Genomic DNA, 16,931 nt, shown 5'->3' with positions numbered 1-16,931 from the left:
TAAATACATGTTAATGAATGTAAATCCTGATGAATCTGACCTCATCACATCGAATCCTGAGGCTGCTGTCTGAACAGCTGCTGGTGCTGAGAACAAGTCTGATAATTATCAATACAGATCAATAACTCAAACACAATTTAATGTCTCAAACAGAAGTGATGGAACAACATCATTTGCTCTCTTCTGTAACAGCATGTGACTGAGGCAACACAGACAACTTCATTTTACCAAAAATACACTTTTATTAGACTTCAGTCTGCACTGCAGGTATGAAAACAGACAGGTGCACTGTTACTTGAGTGACTGGTGGAGAAGTTATAACTGTAACTGTAGCTCTGTGAACTCATCAGAAACTAATGTCTGCTATTGGATACCATATGTGTCCACCTGTCTGTCTGTATACCTTTCTGTCTTCAGGGTCCTCTGACAGATTTCTCGAAGCGAAGTCGAAGCGCAAAGTTCCGTCTCGTCCCGAAGTTCAAGAAGGACAAAAACAACAAGAACAAAGAGACCTGTGCTACTCTCTCACTGCCAGGTGAGCTCTCTTTGTCTCTGTCTCTTTCTCTGTCTCTCTCTCTGTCTCTCTCTGACGCTGATGTCGTCACTTTGTCTCTGTCGGGGTATTTCCTGTCTGTCTGATGACTTCCTGTCGGTGTCTCAGTTCACCAGTGGGGGACGGAGGAGGTGGGAGCGTGGCTGGACTTTCTCTGTCTCACTGAATATAAGGACATCTTTATTGGACACGACGTCCGCGGAGCTGAACTTATCCACCTCGAGAGGAGGGACCTGAAGGTACCGCTGCTAGCGCCGATAACTGCTTATAGAGTCACTGGTGGCTGCATGAAGGGTGTTTGATTTTATAGTGTTGTTACACACCTTCTGTTATTTGTGTGCGCGTGTGTCTGTGTGTGCGTGTGTCTGTGTGTGTGTGTGTTTGTGTGTTCAGGACCTTGGCGTGACGAAGGTGGGTCACATGAAGAGGATCCTTCAGGGCATCAGAGAGCTTAACAGGAACAGCAGCGCCAGCGAGGCCTGACCGCACACAGGTGATCAGTATTTATGATCAATAAATAATAATCAATAATCATCTCTGTAAAAACTGACCTTGATCTCACAAATGTAAAGAGGAAAAAAAAAAATATGCTGATCGATTGTCAAGGTTATTTTTACGTATATTTTCAGTATTACAGTAATGAAGAGCAGAGCTGATTGCCTTATTGATGAACATGTATTGATTAACTTGACATCCTGTTGGACTGACTGATGTTTACGTGAACAGTTCAACATTATCAGCTCTTTCTGATCAGATCAATAAAGTCCCCATCAATGTTGATGACTGACGTGTATCTGACTTCTCTTTTTCTTCCAGCCGTCAGCTCTCCTCCTACCTCTACTGACCTCTGACCTCGAACCCGCACGTCTGAACTCAAACACTGGGACTGAACCAGGACCAGGACTCACTCACTCTGTGACTGGACCAGGACCTGGACTCACTCTGTGACTGGACCAGGACCTGGACTCACTCTGTGACTGGACCAGGACCTGAACTCGTTCTGTCTCTGCTCAGCTTGGTGACACACACACCACCTCCAGAAAGAGCCAATCAGAAGATCCATTAGTGCCTTGTCATCTCACCCACCGACCAATCACATCATCAGGATTCAGAGCCAAACATGAAGGGCTGCACCAGGACCATACACACACTGGGCTGAGATTACAGAGACAAGATGGCCGACAGACGACAGAAATGTACCGTCTGATTGGACAAGTTGACTGATAAACATCCTGTCAGCAGATTTTTCTGTCCTGTTGCTATTTTATCGTTCAGAACCGACGTTAAACGGTTCTTCTTCAGTTCACGATGAACTCGTCCACCAGGTCTGATGAGGATCAGGAGTCAGCTCATCCTGAAACCCTCCACAGCAGCAGAGACATCGCTAGAAACCTGACTCACATGGAACCAGATCTTAGCTGGATCAGGCCTATAGAAGGCTCTTACCTTTGGTTCAGGTTTTGTTGGACTGAACCAGCTCCAGTTAACAGGACTCAGGACTCGGACCGAGTCCAGCGTTACTCCACACACCATGTCAGAGGCCTAACTGTCTAACCACAGCTTACCTGAGCAGCCAGCCAATCAGAATCTCCTCTGGTCCCCTAACCCTAACCAGGATGCAACAGAACCCTTTAAACAGTCACAGGAACATGTTAAGAACCGGTCTATGTCCCCAAAGAAGACCTTATTGAGAAACAGTGGAGACAGCTGAGGGACAGACACTGTGAGTCCAGATCAGACTGACTGATTCAGTTTTCTATTAAAACACATATTTATTTCTCCTGTCAATGTTTAGCGTTCAGTAGAAAAACAGGAAGTGATGTCGCTGGGAGAGACGATCCTGAATGCATCAGGTGTCTGACGAAGACTCTGCAGTAACGAAGACGAGCTGCGTTTCCTGTCTGATGTTTGTCTGTCTGTCTGTCTGTCTGACCGTCTGTTTTAGGGACCAAACAAACTGAATACATTTAGTCTCACAGAAGTTCCTTCATGTTTTATTAATCAGATCAACTCAGAACTGTTTTATTTTCACACTCCTTAATAAGCCTTAATAACTTCAGCTGAGACGACTGAATCATTTCATCTTCTTATCAAATCAAACTTCATCACAGATTTAATGTCTTTGGCTTTTGATGTCACGTTTTGTTTTTTTTTTTACATCTATTGAACCAAATGATCGATCGAGAATAGATCCTGTCACAGCTCGTGTCAGTTATCAGATATCCGATCATTTACACCTGAACAGGTTATCAATCTTCATCATATCAGTGCAGGCGGTTGACTTCTGCTAATAAACGCTGTGATCGATAATCAATCAGCAGTGAAGCAAACAGGAAGTTAAGTGTTTACATGATTGAACACAAAGTTTCTGCCTTAAATGTCCCTTTGATCACACCTGAGCAGTGAACTCAACACGCTGCCTTCACTGTCTCAACTGTCACTGTGATCATTAAACTCGGAGACTCACAGAGAAACAAGCTTCATCATTCAACACAGAAACATGTCAGACTGTCATCAGTGTTAATAAATCAATCAATCAGTTATCAATGGGTCAGATGTTGCAGCTCAGTCTGATGAAGTTGTTCTGTTCGCTGTCTCTGTTTCTTTTTGTAGTTGTAGTTCATGTTCAGATCATGTCAGCAGATATTAACTGTGATTAAATATTCAAACACAGTCAGTCTCTAAATGTGTCAATATATTGAGTTTATAAAAATATGAAACCAGCAGCCGTTCAAAGCTAAAATATTTATAAAATATTCTCCAAAACCTTTAAATATTCTTATAATGATATTTTTAATATTCTGTCTTGTCCAAGTCAAGTTACTAACTTGTTTTCAGAGGATGATTGTGCACACGTAATGTAAAGATAACTTTGTTCAGTTTAACTCTTCGCTCACTGTGGATCAAGATAATCACCTTTGTCCTTGCAGATGATTCATATTCTAAACGCCGGATGGGATCGATCCCGACATAATGTAGAGATTGATCCAGACACAGTGCAGGGATCGATCCAGACATAATGTAGAGATTGATCCAGACACAGTGCAGGGATCGATCCAGACATAATGTAGAGATTGATCCAGACATAATGTAGAGATTGATCCAGACATAGTGTAGAGATTGATCCTGTCAGTGTGAAGATGTCAAAGTGGGTTAAATTGTGTATAAATCTAAATCTGACAATTAACATGCTAACGTTTGTTAGCTCCCTTCTGTAGTTTGCTGCGGTCCTATTCATGTTTTCAGATGTTTTAGTGAGCGAGTGCCTTTATCCTCTGGTGTTTGATTCTCTCTGAACCATCCTGTGTATTTATTGGATTATTTAATCTGATACTGTCTGTTTGTACATACGCCCCCTGCAGGGCGCTCAGTGTAAATACATTGTGTTGTGTACAGAGAAACATCTGAACATCCTGTAAGAAATAAAGAAGATAAAGTCTCCACTCGTTCAACAGGTTTTATTTCTTGTCTCTGCAGCTCCACAGTTTTTCAGCTTCTTTTAGCTCATGGTTTTGAATGTAAAGTGTTTTAATTCTTCTGGTTTACATTAAAGGTTCTCAAACATTTTTGGCTGATAATGAGATTCAAAGTAGTTCTTCAGTATTCAGGTTTTGACCTAAATCACTAAATTTATGGTGGTTAATTGTAAACAGACATTTTCAGTGGATTTTCTGAGAAATACCTTCAAAGTTAATATTTTCATTACAGGTTCGCCTTAATTTGTATCAATTTTTTTAACAAAGGTTCCAGTTCAAGATTAATTAATGGACAGTAATGTATCATGGAGTATTAAGTAATCTGCGTAGTTTAAGGGGCTAAAATATGAATTGTTTAAATGATTTAATTATGTATCAAACTCTCTTAATGTCTAAATTAGAATCCTGTCCGGAGTTTCCAGGGTGGAGGCGGATCAGACAGACCTCGCGAACCCAAACGTCTCAAATTCCACCTTCAGAAGAATTTATCGTGCATCTTGGTTGAGGTTGGAGATGTGGAATCCGAGTGGAGGATGTTCAAAGCTTCCATTGTAGCGGCACCTGCAAGGAGCTGCCGTCAGAACGTCATCGATGGCTGTTGTTGCAGCAATCCAAGGACACAGCTGATGGACACTGGCACTGAGGGAAACTGTCAAGCTGAAGAAGGAAGCCATTCAGGCTTTGTTGGCCCAGAGGTCTGCTGAAGCATCAGGCAGGTACCGGGAGGCTGAAGGGGCTGCAGCTTCTGCGGTCACTGAAGCAAAAACCCAGGTGTGGTAGGACTTTGTGGAGGCTATGGGGAAAGACTTTTTGTTGGTCTCAAGAAAGTTCTGGAAAATCATTTGGTGACTCATGAAGCGAAAGAAGGGAAGGCTGTGTTCAGCTGGGGAGGAGAACTATTGACCCTGGCTAATGATATCGTCAGGCGGTGGAAAGAGCACTATGAGGAGCTCCTGACCCTCCAATAACGTGTCCTCTGTAAAGTCTGAAGACTCAGTGGAAGACTTCCATATTCCTGGGAGAGGTCACTGAGGTAGTCAAAAAGCTAATGAGAAGCAAGGTGCCACAGGTGGACGAGATTCAAGGCTGAAGGCTCTGGGCATTGTTGGGCTGTCCTCTGGTGGGTGTGCTGTGAGTATCACACTGCTCAGCCTCCCTGCACACGTTAATTCCAGAGTGCTGGAAAAGAAGCTTCAACCAAGAGTGGAACCTCGGATGAATCCAGCTATCCAGTCCCTATATAACCAAAGTGATGTCCTATGTCCTATGTCCGTATACTCGATTCAAACACATTTCCAGTGAGTATTAGACTCCTCCAGGGTTGGTCCTGGTCCTGTTTGTGATATTCACAGACAGGATCTCAAGGCTAAGCCGTGGTGAGGAGAGTGTGAAGGTTTCGGAAACTCAGAATTGTGTCTCCACTTCTTGCAGACAACGTGGTTCTGCTGGCTTCAGATAGAAAGAATGAGATTGCAGATACAAGCGGGCAAAATAAATTTCTTCTGTAGGCTGACTTGGCTCAGTCTTAGAGACAGGGTGAGGAGCTTTGACATCCAGAGGGAGCTTGGCATAGAGCAGATGCTCCTCTCTGTCAAAAAGAGCCAGTTGAGGTAGTTCAGGCATCTGCGCGCCTTTATACTGCTTCTCTATCTCATCACTTCCTGTAGAGTTTGTTCTTCTCAGTTAGAGAGAATGAAGACTTGTCTCTTGTTGTGTCCTCTCTGCTCCTGATGTGACGTCTGTGTGTCAATATTTGAATTGTGGCTAAAGATCAATCGATCAGCTCCGTCCTCCATTTTACACCCTGACAGACAGAAGCGACTGTCCTCAAGGGAGACAACAGCAGACAACAGAAGACGACAGGTAGGATTGTTCACTGACAGCAAAACAGGTTCCGATTCTTCAGCTTACATTCACAGAGGTTCTCAACCTGAGGCTGGATCAACAGCGATCAACAGAACTGAAGGATTGTAGTGATGTTTGTTCGAAGAGATCTGTAGCTGTGTTAACAGCTGTGTGGAAACCCGAAGATAAAATGTAAATCAAACCTGAATTCACATCACAATTTGTCAACTAGAATTTTGGTATGAAGACAATTGAAAGACGTCACAAGTTGAATTACATTTGGAGATGTAACAGAGTTCCCAGAATGCAGCAGGATTCTATTAATACACAATATTAAAACAGCGACATGTTCAGAGAGAAACATCAACACAAAACTTCTAACAGAACAACTTGATTTCTGTTTATTTCCGCAGACAGAGACGGCGAGAGAGACAGACAGAAAGACATGCTGTCATCCACAGCTCTGACACTCGTCACTCTGCTCAGCTGCTCTGCACTCCTCCAGTGTACAGGTGGGACTGGTAGACAGGTGATCTCACCTGCCGTCTCTGCGTTCTCATGATATTTGCTTGCAGTTCTCCTGCTTGTCTGAAGTGTTTCTCCTATTTCGTTTACCCTCAGTGTTCCTGGATCAGTCATCAGCAGGTCAGATCCTCCGCTCCTCCTCCAGGAGGCGCCGAGCCAACTCCCTGTTCCTGGAGGAGATGTTACCTGGAAACTTGGAGAGGGAGTGTTACGAGGAGAGCTGCTCACAGGAGGAAGCCGCCGAGATCTTCCAGACCAAAGAAAAGATGGTGAGAAGGTTGTCCAAACTGAGAGTCAGGGTCCCAGAGGAGGACACCATGGTCCAACCTGAGGGTCAGGACCGAGGGCAGGACACTGCGATGGTCAGTCAGGTGAAACATGTCGAGGTCAAAGATTTTCGGTCTAACTTTGAGTTTCTTGCCTCACAGTTGGAGTTCTGGTTCAAATACACGAGTGAGTATTTTCATCATAAACATTATGAAACAAATGTTCAGACTGATGACGTCTGAATGTTAAGATTCATCTCAACCTGCTCATCATTTATTTCAACCTGATATAAACAAAATAATGTCAACAACAGGTCCAGCAGCTGGTCTGGAGCTTTCCATCTTATCACATGATCTTCACTCTGACAGGGTCATGATAATAATCTCTAATGATTTCAACTACCTGGTCATGATGCATTCAGGTGTCTTGCTTGTGTGTGGTAGATCTGAACCCTTGTAGGACAAACCCCTGTCTGAATGGAGGGATGTGCATGATGGACCGAGGACACTTCCTGTGTCTCTGTCCTCCTCAGTACCACGGTGACACCTGTGACTCAGGTAATGGCACCTGATACGCCGGTAACCATAGTTACTGCTGTCAGGCTCTGTTGTAGTAATAGTTTGTGTACTGTGTGCAGTGGTTTTGGAGTGTCGCTATAGAAACGGTGGCTGTATGCAGTACTGCAGAGACCTGCCGGGTGGAGCTGGAGTTCAGTGTGGCTGCGCTGACGGATTCAAACTGGAGCTGGATGGACAGGGCTGCTCCCAGACTGGTAACACTCACTGAACATGAGTTACCACTGTAACTACTGCACACAGTACTACTGATATACTGATACTACAACATATAATACTACACATATACTGATACTACTACACATTATACGAGTGATACTACTGATACTACTGCATATGTGTTACTGACATTCCATCCTGCTGCCACAAGAACCAGAGCAGCAGCTTCATCTGCAGCTGAAAATAGTCCCAATCAGAGTCACTGTTTCCTCCTTTTTGTTTGATAAAAGTAAAGCATGCAGCTGTTTGAAACATCTAACTAAACATTTGTGATTTCAAAGATTTACGTGTCGAGAAGGAATCGCTGAGTTTCAGACAGGGATGTGGAGGATTTGTTGACTAAAAGAAGACTACAGAATTACATGAGTTTGGTCCTTTAAGTAGTGAACAGGTGTGAACAGTGCACACACTTCTCACACATCTCTTTCCGTTATTTTGTTGGTGTGCAGTGTCGTTCCCCTGTGGCCGCCAGCAGATGGAGCTGTTGTCCTACGGTCGTTCGCTGTGGAATCACTCAGAGCTGCTTAACATCAGCACTGACAGCTGGGAGACAAGTGTCAACTTTACAGAGACTGAGGACCAACTGTTGACAGTGAACGCAACAACTGAGCACAGAGGAACCAATGAGACAGAGTTGAGGGGGGAGGAGGGGGGAGGAGAGGAGGGGGTGAAAACTCGTATTGTCGGGGGCGATCTGGTGAAACAAGGAGGGAGTCCCTGGCAGGTGAGGAGACATTTTAATTAAGATACATAAAATTAACGTAAGGTATTAAAAGTAGCTGTAATATTTATATTTGTGTGTGTGTGTGTGTGTGTGTGTGTGTGTGTGTGTGTTGAGGTCCTGGTCCACAGGCCTGATGGTTTTGGTTTCTGTGGAGGGACTCTGGTCTCTGACCGCTGGGTTGTCTCTGCTGCTCACTGCATGGAGTCGACAGCAGACCACGTTACCATAGGTACTACACTCCTGTTTGGGTGAACTATTTCTTTAACCAGAATCTATCAGATCAATGCAGAAGAAGTCAGAGAAGAAAAGTGTTGTGTGTTTTTATGATGAAACACACTGAATCATGTTTGAGTATTGTTTGTTTGTGTGTGTGTGTGTGTGTGTGTGTGTAGGAGATTTTGATAAGCGGCGTCCTGATCCAGGTGAGCAGCTCATAAAGGTTCAGAAGGTCTTTGTTCATCCTCACTTTCACGCGTTCACCTACGACAGTGACATCGCTCTGCTATACCTCGACCGGCCCATCGTCAGGGGCCCGACCGCAGCCCCCGCCTGCCTCCCCGACCACCACCTTTCCAAATACCTGCTGCAGGTAATGTTACCTACAACACAGAGTGTTGTGTGGAAGAACTTGAGATCACAGCTGATTGTGTGTGTGTGTGTTTTCAGGAAGGTAACAGAGGTGTGGTGACAGGCTGGGGTCTCACTCGCTTCCTGGGCAGGTCGTCTCGTTTCCTCAGGAAGGTGACACTGCCGGTGGTCAGTTACAGTGACTGCACCGCCTCCACTGAACAGGTGAACACACACCTACTGTTTGATCAGCTGATTCACCACATACAGCTCTGCTACAGTCAGTCATGGCATTATCTTCATCAGGTGTCTTACTTCTAACATCTATTTTACTGTTAAGAAAATAATTTCACTTCAGTTATTTTAATTACATGTAAATGTGCATCTAATTATGTAATCAGTTCAATGTAAAGTGTCAAATTTAATGTCAAGTTGTTCTGTCACGTTGATTCACTGAATAAATTATATAACTGATTCAATTATATTCATGCAAACTTATAGTTAAACCTTATGTAGGTAGTCTGTTAGTATGCATAAAGGGAAAGACATAATATGTATACCTTCTGTCTTTTGTTAAATTCTTGACTTTTGTTCGTCATGTTGTTGAGTTGTGTCCTTACATTATCCCAAATGTTTCCAACAACAACAAAACCAAAGTAATCCACCATTTTCCTCAAGGAAAGGGTACGTTTCATCTGGACGTCTGTCGCTGTAACTTCAGGAGAGAGACAGAGAGAGAGGAAGTCGGTGAATCAGCAATGAGATTGTCGTGTTGATTCATGGAACATTTCAGTTATATTTTCTGTGGATGTGATGTCTTTACATTCTGCTATGGAATCATAAATATTTGTCATAGTTATTATTTTAATGTGAAACAGATTAGTTATAAGATATTAAGTGTAAAAATCTCAGAATCAGCCTTTAAAGAAGCCGTCACGTCTAACACGTGGTGTTTCTGTCCCGCAGGTGATCACAGACAACATGTTTTGTGCAGGTTACCTGGACGTCAGTAAGGATGCCTGCAGGGGGGACAGTGGAGGACCAATGGTGGTGAATTACAGAGGGACCTGGTTTCTGACAGGAGTTGTCAGCTGGGGGGAGAAATGTGCCACCATTGGGAAGTATGGAGTTTACACCCGACTGGGGAATTTCCTGAACTGGATCAGAGACACCATGGAGAGGGGGGACGTCAATGGGACCAGGAGCTGAAATAAAAAGACTCTTCGTCATCCTGAACCTGAACACAAGCAGCTTATCACAGAACAGATGAGTTGCACTTCACAGCAACACGGAAACTTTAACTCACTGATTAGGAGGGAGAGTCAGGCGATGTCCTGGCCAGCAGGGGGCGCTGACAGAGTGGGAAACATTAAATCCCAATATACATATATTGTAAAATATTTGAAAAATATAAACAATCTTTGGGCTAGCACCTTACTTGAGTGTTATATATATATATATGTATTCAATTATTTGTGTTAAACATGAACAATGTTAGCAACACTGAATACACAAATAACAGACTATGTATAAATAAAGCTAAATATAAACTGGTAAAAATGGACACCTGACTAAATTAATGAGCATAATAGTCATCATGAGGCAGAGGAGTCATTTTGTTTGTTAATCAAATAGCAACACGTACGAGTGGAGGTGGCCAAAAATAAAACCTGCCCAGTGTGATCTGTACATTTAGTCCGGCCCTGCTGTTATTGGCTGTGAACTGAACAGTCAGTAACACACAATGTCAAAGTTCAACCTGAGCTCTGAGCTGTAGTCTTCACTGTTTTCACAGGAAACAAACATCACACAGCCGGAAGCATCTCTGATGCATGTAGGTGTTGTGATGGAGGAAGTAATCAGATACTGTACTACAGTAAAAGTACTAATACCACACTGTACAAATACTCAGAGGAATGTGGTGGCAATGAGCCAGAGCACAAGTGACACCTGCACAATGTGTTTGCCAACCAACAGACCAAACCTGAATGAAAACAAATGATTCCAATCATTTGAATAAAAACATCTGTGAAGCTGCAACCACACGAAAAATCTCCAAGTAATTTTCTGTCAATCAACTAATTGATTAATGAACTGATGGTTTCAGACTGTTTGTAGTTTAATTCAAAACAAAACATCAGGTTTCATCAACCCTTCATATGTTTATGTGAAAAGTAAGTTTTAACTAAAGCTGCCAGATACATGTAGTGGAGTAGAAGTATGAGGTAAAGTACTTGATGATGACATAAATGATAAAAGGTTTTCATCAAATGTGACGAAACATGTGTATTACTTTTCATATAATTCATACATGAGTGTAAAATATAAAAACAGAATGGCACTGTAAACAATCAGTGGAAATAATAAAGTTACATTTTGAATGTGATAAAATAAAAATGTTCTTTAATAATGTGACTTCAGTATGTGTGTTTCTGTCGACCTATACAGGCTGCACAGTTTATTACAGACACACTGAGTGATGTTCATTTTGTCCTGCAGTTGGCGCCAGAGGAAACATCATGGAGTCATTTTAATTTAAAGAGTTCATCCTCTGAATCCTAAGGAATATAAATCTGTACATAAGCGATAATGCTGATGTGGTGTCCATTACAGCAATGTAAAGTTATTAATAGTAATTAAATTGATTAAAATAAAGCCAAAGATTTGTAGAACACATCAGTAGTATTAGTTTGGAGGACCAGCAGAGATTTAAAGTCATCATAGGAGTGAAGCATTTATTGATTACTTTGAATAGTACTGGAGCCCAGGGTTACGTCTTGGGAAAGCATCCCGTCTCCCGTAGGAAACGGGGGGTGCACACGCCCTCTACCCATCACCCCAGTCCTGAAATGGCTGGCGCGCCTGCCGGCGTCGACTGCCCTGCTGGACCTGCATCCAGCCCTCATTATAATCATCACCCATGAAGGTGGGTGTTGTTGTCTATGTGTGTGTGTGTGTGTCTCTCTCTTTTTTAATGAAAAAAATGTGAAATAAAAGGTTTTAAATAAAATATATATGTTTATATAAACAACTAAGGATGGTGTGTTGAGTGTTTTGACCACTTAGCACAAGACAGTCTCCCCCAAGGAAGGTCCATTCAAAGATGCACAATCTTTGGGGTGTGTCCCTCCTAAGCTGCTCTACACTAGCCACTTGTATTGTAAAAAACTGACAACTCCCCATCCCTGTGGGTAAGTAAGTCTTTTGTGTACTATCGTGGTGTATTTATTTAATAATTTATTTTTTTTCTATTTATTAGTGTATTTATTTGTCATGAAATTAAATGTGATATAAAGTATTATGAATTGTTTTAAAAAATAAATTATGTGTGCCTGGTGGCAACGTTTCGACCCTTATGTGGGTCTTCTTCAGGCCTGGGCACACTTGAGAAAATAGGCTGCTTGGACTACTATGGAGAGGTTTTGGTCTCTTCGTGGTCAGGGCAAAAGTTAGCTCCTGCTCCTCAGCTCCTCCTTTTATACTCTTGGGTGTTGAGCTTCAGATGGCTCCTCCCCTTTTCCACTACTTGGTTTTTTTAAGGTGAGTATCCCTATTTACAGGGTTAAAGGGTAATAGCCACGATGATCACTTTGAGGATGATCACCTAGGGATAACTTCAGATAGGAATGTGTAGGGTTGGACAGTGCAAGGGTTGGTGGGTTGCAGTGTAACTGTACACTGTAATATCCAATAGCTGCCCTGACATAAACATTAGTTAACTTTACTAGGTTATCAACAATATGTACTTATGACTGGTATTTATGAAGTAACAGTTACTTGCATGGTGAAAAACGCAAAATACTTAGTGTTTAGAGTGAAGATTACTTTATTTAGAGTTAAGCTCACTCACAACAGTAAGTAGCCAACAGTGTCACTCCCACTGCGCATTCAAAGAAGAAGAAGAAGAAGAAGAAGAAGAAGAAGTGTGCATGCGCAGTAGCAACAATCTCTCCCGCTCAACAACGCACCAGTCCAGCACACAGGCCGGGGTGTTGAGGGCAGCCTGCTGACTCGACTTTTGCGCCTTCTTTTGATTCTTTTGAAGAATAATAAGGTAAGTTATCGAGCAAGTTTGTCTGTTAATATGTTTTAATTACTGCTACAACTGTTAGCGTTCGCTAGCTAACGTTAGCGTTTGTCAGCTAGCTAACGAACCAAACAGGCATAACGTTAGCCTGTTCAGGCCAAGGTTAAGGCAAGTTTGGACGGTTTCCCACCATAGTCCTGTGATTAGCTTAAAACCCTTCCAAAGCGTAGTTACTTTGAAGGTCCCACATTTGACATGTTGTAGCATGAGTTTTCCGTTTGCCCCAAGTTGACAGCGAAGGCGTTTTGGCCGGACTTTCAAATTTGCAACGTGGAAATTACGATTTTCAGTGAACGCAGCATGAATGTGTTTGACGCAGAGACGAGGTTAAACGAGGTTCGTAATGCTCTGGCACTGTCTTTCCTTGGAGAAATGGTGAAGGCTGGCAAGAGGCTGCAGCTTGTCAACCCCCTAACCCCCTAACCCTAACCCTGCTTGCCTGTAAAGCTAACGTAAGTTGTGAAGTTGCGTCATTTACGTGTTGGGTGTAACGCTAAACGGTAGCCAGCAGTATGTTTTTTACCTTCAATACAGTGTGGGAGAAGGAAAAATACGTCACGCGAGTGAAAGCAACAGTTGAGGCATGCACATTAAACCTTAGGGCTGCCGTAATCCAACACACAGCCATAGTTAAATTTATATGGACTGGGGGAGTCGTTTGCTCCGTGTTCATTTGAGTCATTTGAGTAGTGAGTCTGTGTAACCCTTCTTATTGTGTGTCCTCTCACCGCCCTCAAGAATCACCACAGCTGGGTTGTTAACAGGAGGTTTATTGCCTGAATTTATGAAAAAAGGGCAATGGTAAATACAGACTCTTCTCTCTGTCTCATGGGCTCAGCTTTCTCTTGTTTGAATACTCATTTTCACTGGATCACAAACAGCGATAATACAAATAGAATACAATACTTTCAGTGTGATCGTATAGTGGATTTTAGCTGCAATGTTAATGTGCAATGTATGAAATCTACATAAAAAAATGAATTTTAAAATAAAGTGCAGGTTATACATTTTTATCAGCTATTACCTTTTTTACATTCAAAAATACATACCGTAACTGGCATGACATAAACATGAAATAACTTTAAACAACAATATAACAACACACCTCTACTGTCTCTAACATTGTCACACATACCTGAATTTATGAAAAAAGGGCAATGGTAAATACAGACTCTTCTCTCAGTCTCATGGGCTCAGCTTTCTATTCAAAGAAAATAGCAGCATGTTAGGCTAACTCTGCTAGCTCCACATTACGTTGCTCTCGGTTACAAAACACAACAAAACACAGTGGAAGTTGCGGAGAAGACAGAAAATCCACCATTATTACACAGCACATCGATATACAATACAGGCTTAATTTTAACATGACTCAAGAAACCGTCAACAAAGCTTTTTTCCCAGAGACTGCGAGACATGGTACCTCTTGTTTGAATCCTCATTTTCACTGAGGATTACCCACAATCCCTTCTTTCACACCAACACATCAGTGACACACAACAGACAGCAGAGGGCGCCTATCCCCTATTTAACAGATTTATCCAGTTACTTCCAACTATGTTACATCTGCAGAGAAGCTGCGGTTGCGCACCGGTCTGTTGCCTCACAGAGTGCGCAGATGAACGAGTCCTCTCCTTGTCCCTCTCCCGCTATGATAAACTGTGAGTCACGTTAAGCGGCCTGTGACCAACAATGAGGGAGAAATCTGCTCATTCTTTATTTTGCAAGGAATAAAAAGGGAAAATCCCCTCTTAATCTCTAGGATGTTTACTGTACGACCAAACATTTGTTTCAGTGTCAGATGTTGGTAACTTGTTTGACTTGTGTAAATTGCTCAGGAAACATGACAAGAGCCAACTAGCTGGGAAGTGCTTGCTATCCAAATCTTGCATCCTTGTATGGGTTCCCTTGTTCATGTTGTAACTTCTCTTGATTTGAAGATGACCTTATTTGAAGGTGACTCATATAAACACAGATCATCCCAACATTTGACACACATGGAGTTTAAGAAAATGTGTTCATTGTCAGCGCTCCATGTGCCATGATAGTTAATTGTTAATATACATTTTTGCAGTTTCCTCAAGTACTTAAAACACAGCCGGACTTTGGTCACTAAATGGGGTCTAAGTTGTTTTTCAAGGTGCAGTTTTACTGTCAAAAGTATTTTTAAATCATGACCCCCACCTCTGATATTTTAAAAAGAAATCTTAAGACATCTTTTTAGCCTGAATTTCAAGCAAGGTGCCTCCATTATTAGTTTATTTATATAATGCTATCTTTATTTTTTGTGCCCTCGCTCACCTGTGCTTTTTGTTTTTGTTGCAGTGTCTGTCTATCATGTGCAGCACATTGGGTGTAGAAATGTGCTATATAAATTAAGATGGATTAATTACATGACCATCTTTAAGGTCTAATGAAATTAAAATGTTACATTTCACATTGTCATATTTTTCCATTTGCTCCCATTCTAAACTGCTGTGCCAATGTGAGGACAGAGTACTGCATAATAGGAGCAATAAAAAAAAAGGGTTAGGGTTAGGTAAAGGGTATGATAACCTGTTGAACAAATGTTAGGGTAAAGGGTATGATAACCCGTTGAACAAATGTTCAATTCGCAACCGTAAGTGATAGAGCGATGGGACCTTGACCTACCCCCCCCAAATGTGCCTACGAGGATTCCAAATCTGTCCTCGACTTGTCTCTAGGACCTTCGTAGCCGGAGTGATCGCGATTTTAAAATGGAAAATGTTCGATTCGCTATCATAAGAGATAGAGTCATGGGACCTTGACCTACCCCCCCCAAATGTGCCTACGGGGATTCCGAATCTGTCCTCATCTTGTCTCTACGACCTTCCTATCCGGAGTTATGGCTATGTCTGGGTTGAACAAAAAATGTTCAATTGGCTTTCATAAGAGATAGAGTCATGGGACCTTGACCTACACCCCCAAATGTGACCACGAGCTTTCCAATGGTACCACCCATGTGTCTCTAGGACCTTCGTGGGCGGAGCTATGGTGATTTTAAATCTCCCATTCAAGTGAATGAAATTTGCCCAAGTGTTTTTTGTTCCAAACAAAATCAAAGTTGTAGAAAGTGGTAAGGAGCACGTTTCAGGCCATTTGGAGTCTTTTAAATTTTTTGTGTTTTTTTTTCAGACGGAGTATATGTGAGCTGGTGACAGACTTGAGACTCCGGCTACCCCCCCCAAATGTGAGTATGGGCTTTCCAATAGTACCACCCACGAGTCTCTAGGACCTTCGTAGGCGGAGCTATAGCGATTTTAAATCTCCCATTTAAAACGAATGGGAAGTAGTGAAATTTGCCTAAGTGTTTGAGTACCCCTAACAAAATGTAACTTGCAGAAAGTGGTTAGGAGTACGTTTCAGGTCATTTGGAGTCATTTGAGTTTTTTGTGTTCTTCAGGAAAATGAAGCAGATGTGAGCAAGTGTTGGACTCTTTAGTCTGGCCTCAGTGATCCTAGGGATCCCATAGAATTGCTGCACCCAGCATAGCTTACTCATTTTTGGTAAGGCATGAGTAAACTGTGCTGGCTGCAGCCATTCTATACGATACCTAGGACCACTGTGGCACTCAAGCCCCCACGCCACGTCACGGCAGAGTCCATGTGGAGGTAAGTGTAACCAAAGAAAATATATGGAATAATAACAAATTATATGTAATTATAATGAACTATAGTTATGATTTCACTTTCCTCTTTTTACATAAAAAGAATAAAGATTTTAAAAAAGAAAAAAGCAAGCTCTGTTGCAATCATGATGATAATGAACCAAGTGCCGAGGGAAAAGCATAGAGTCTTGGGTGACAATAAATCAACATTTCACCTTCCTTCTGTTAGATAAAGTCAACATAGATTGAAAAAAGAAAAATGCAAGCATTGTTGCAATTATTATTGTAATATTTCAAAATGTACATGAACAAAGTAAGAGCTATTTTGTTAATTATTTTTGTGTTTTGTTTAGGGTTTTAGTGTAATTTTTTATTTTTTTATTTTTTATTTTTTTACTTTTTTAAAATCTTTTTAGTTGTTTTTGTGTTTTTTGTAGTTGTTTTAGTGTTATTTTGAGTTGTTTATC

General features: G+C 41.9%; 2 protein-coding genes and 1 long non-coding RNA gene across 4 annotated transcripts in view; all 3 read left to right on the top strand.

Moving 5' to 3' along the window:
• The window catches only part of dgkd (diacylglycerol kinase delta), a 29,084-nt gene extending 25,090 nt beyond the window's left edge, over positions 1–3,994 (top strand). For both annotated transcript variants that reach the window (XM_084352064.1, XM_084352063.1), the window contains 4 exons: positions 418–535; positions 662–792; positions 947–1,046; positions 1,370–3,994. In XM_084352064.1, the coding sequence (XP_084208190.1) occupies positions 418–535; positions 662–792; positions 947–1,036 (339 nt within the window). In that variant the 3' untranslated portion in view covers positions 1,037–1,046; positions 1,370–3,994. The remainder of the gene's footprint in view (positions 1–417; positions 536–661; positions 793–946; positions 1,047–1,369) is intronic.
• Positions 3,995–6,319: 2,325 nt separating this feature from the next.
• On the top strand, positions 6,320–10,140 carry LOC311256775 (coagulation factor X; the record flags this gene model as incomplete). The annotated part of the gene is made up of 10 exons (XM_084352075.1): positions 6,320–6,386; positions 6,496–6,668; positions 6,828–6,852; positions 7,110–7,223; positions 7,304–7,438; positions 7,910–8,184; positions 8,299–8,413; positions 8,577–8,773; positions 8,851–8,976; positions 9,718–10,140. The coding sequence occupies 10 exons, from the start codon at positions 6,320–6,322 to the stop codon at positions 9,958–9,960; spliced, it is 1,470 nt and encodes a 489-aa protein (XP_084208201.1). The 3' UTR covers positions 9,961–10,140.
• Positions 10,141–12,717: 2,577 nt separating this feature from the next.
• Positions 12,718–16,334, top strand: LOC311255679. The gene is made up of 3 exons (XR_014622400.1): positions 12,718–12,805; positions 15,992–16,046; positions 16,260–16,334. It is a non-coding gene; the product is annotated as an uncharacterized lncRNA (long non-coding RNA).
• The last annotated feature ends 597 nt before the right edge of the window (positions 16,335–16,931 follow it).

This window comes from Pagrus pagrus, assembly GCF_965226575.1.
Source record: "Pagrus pagrus genome assembly, chromosome: 4".
Classification (NCBI taxonomy): domain Eukaryota; kingdom Metazoa; phylum Chordata; class Actinopteri; order Spariformes; family Sparidae; genus Pagrus; species Pagrus pagrus.
Note: the sequence above shows the minus strand (reverse complement) of the source record. Positions and strands in the feature narration are given on the sequence as shown.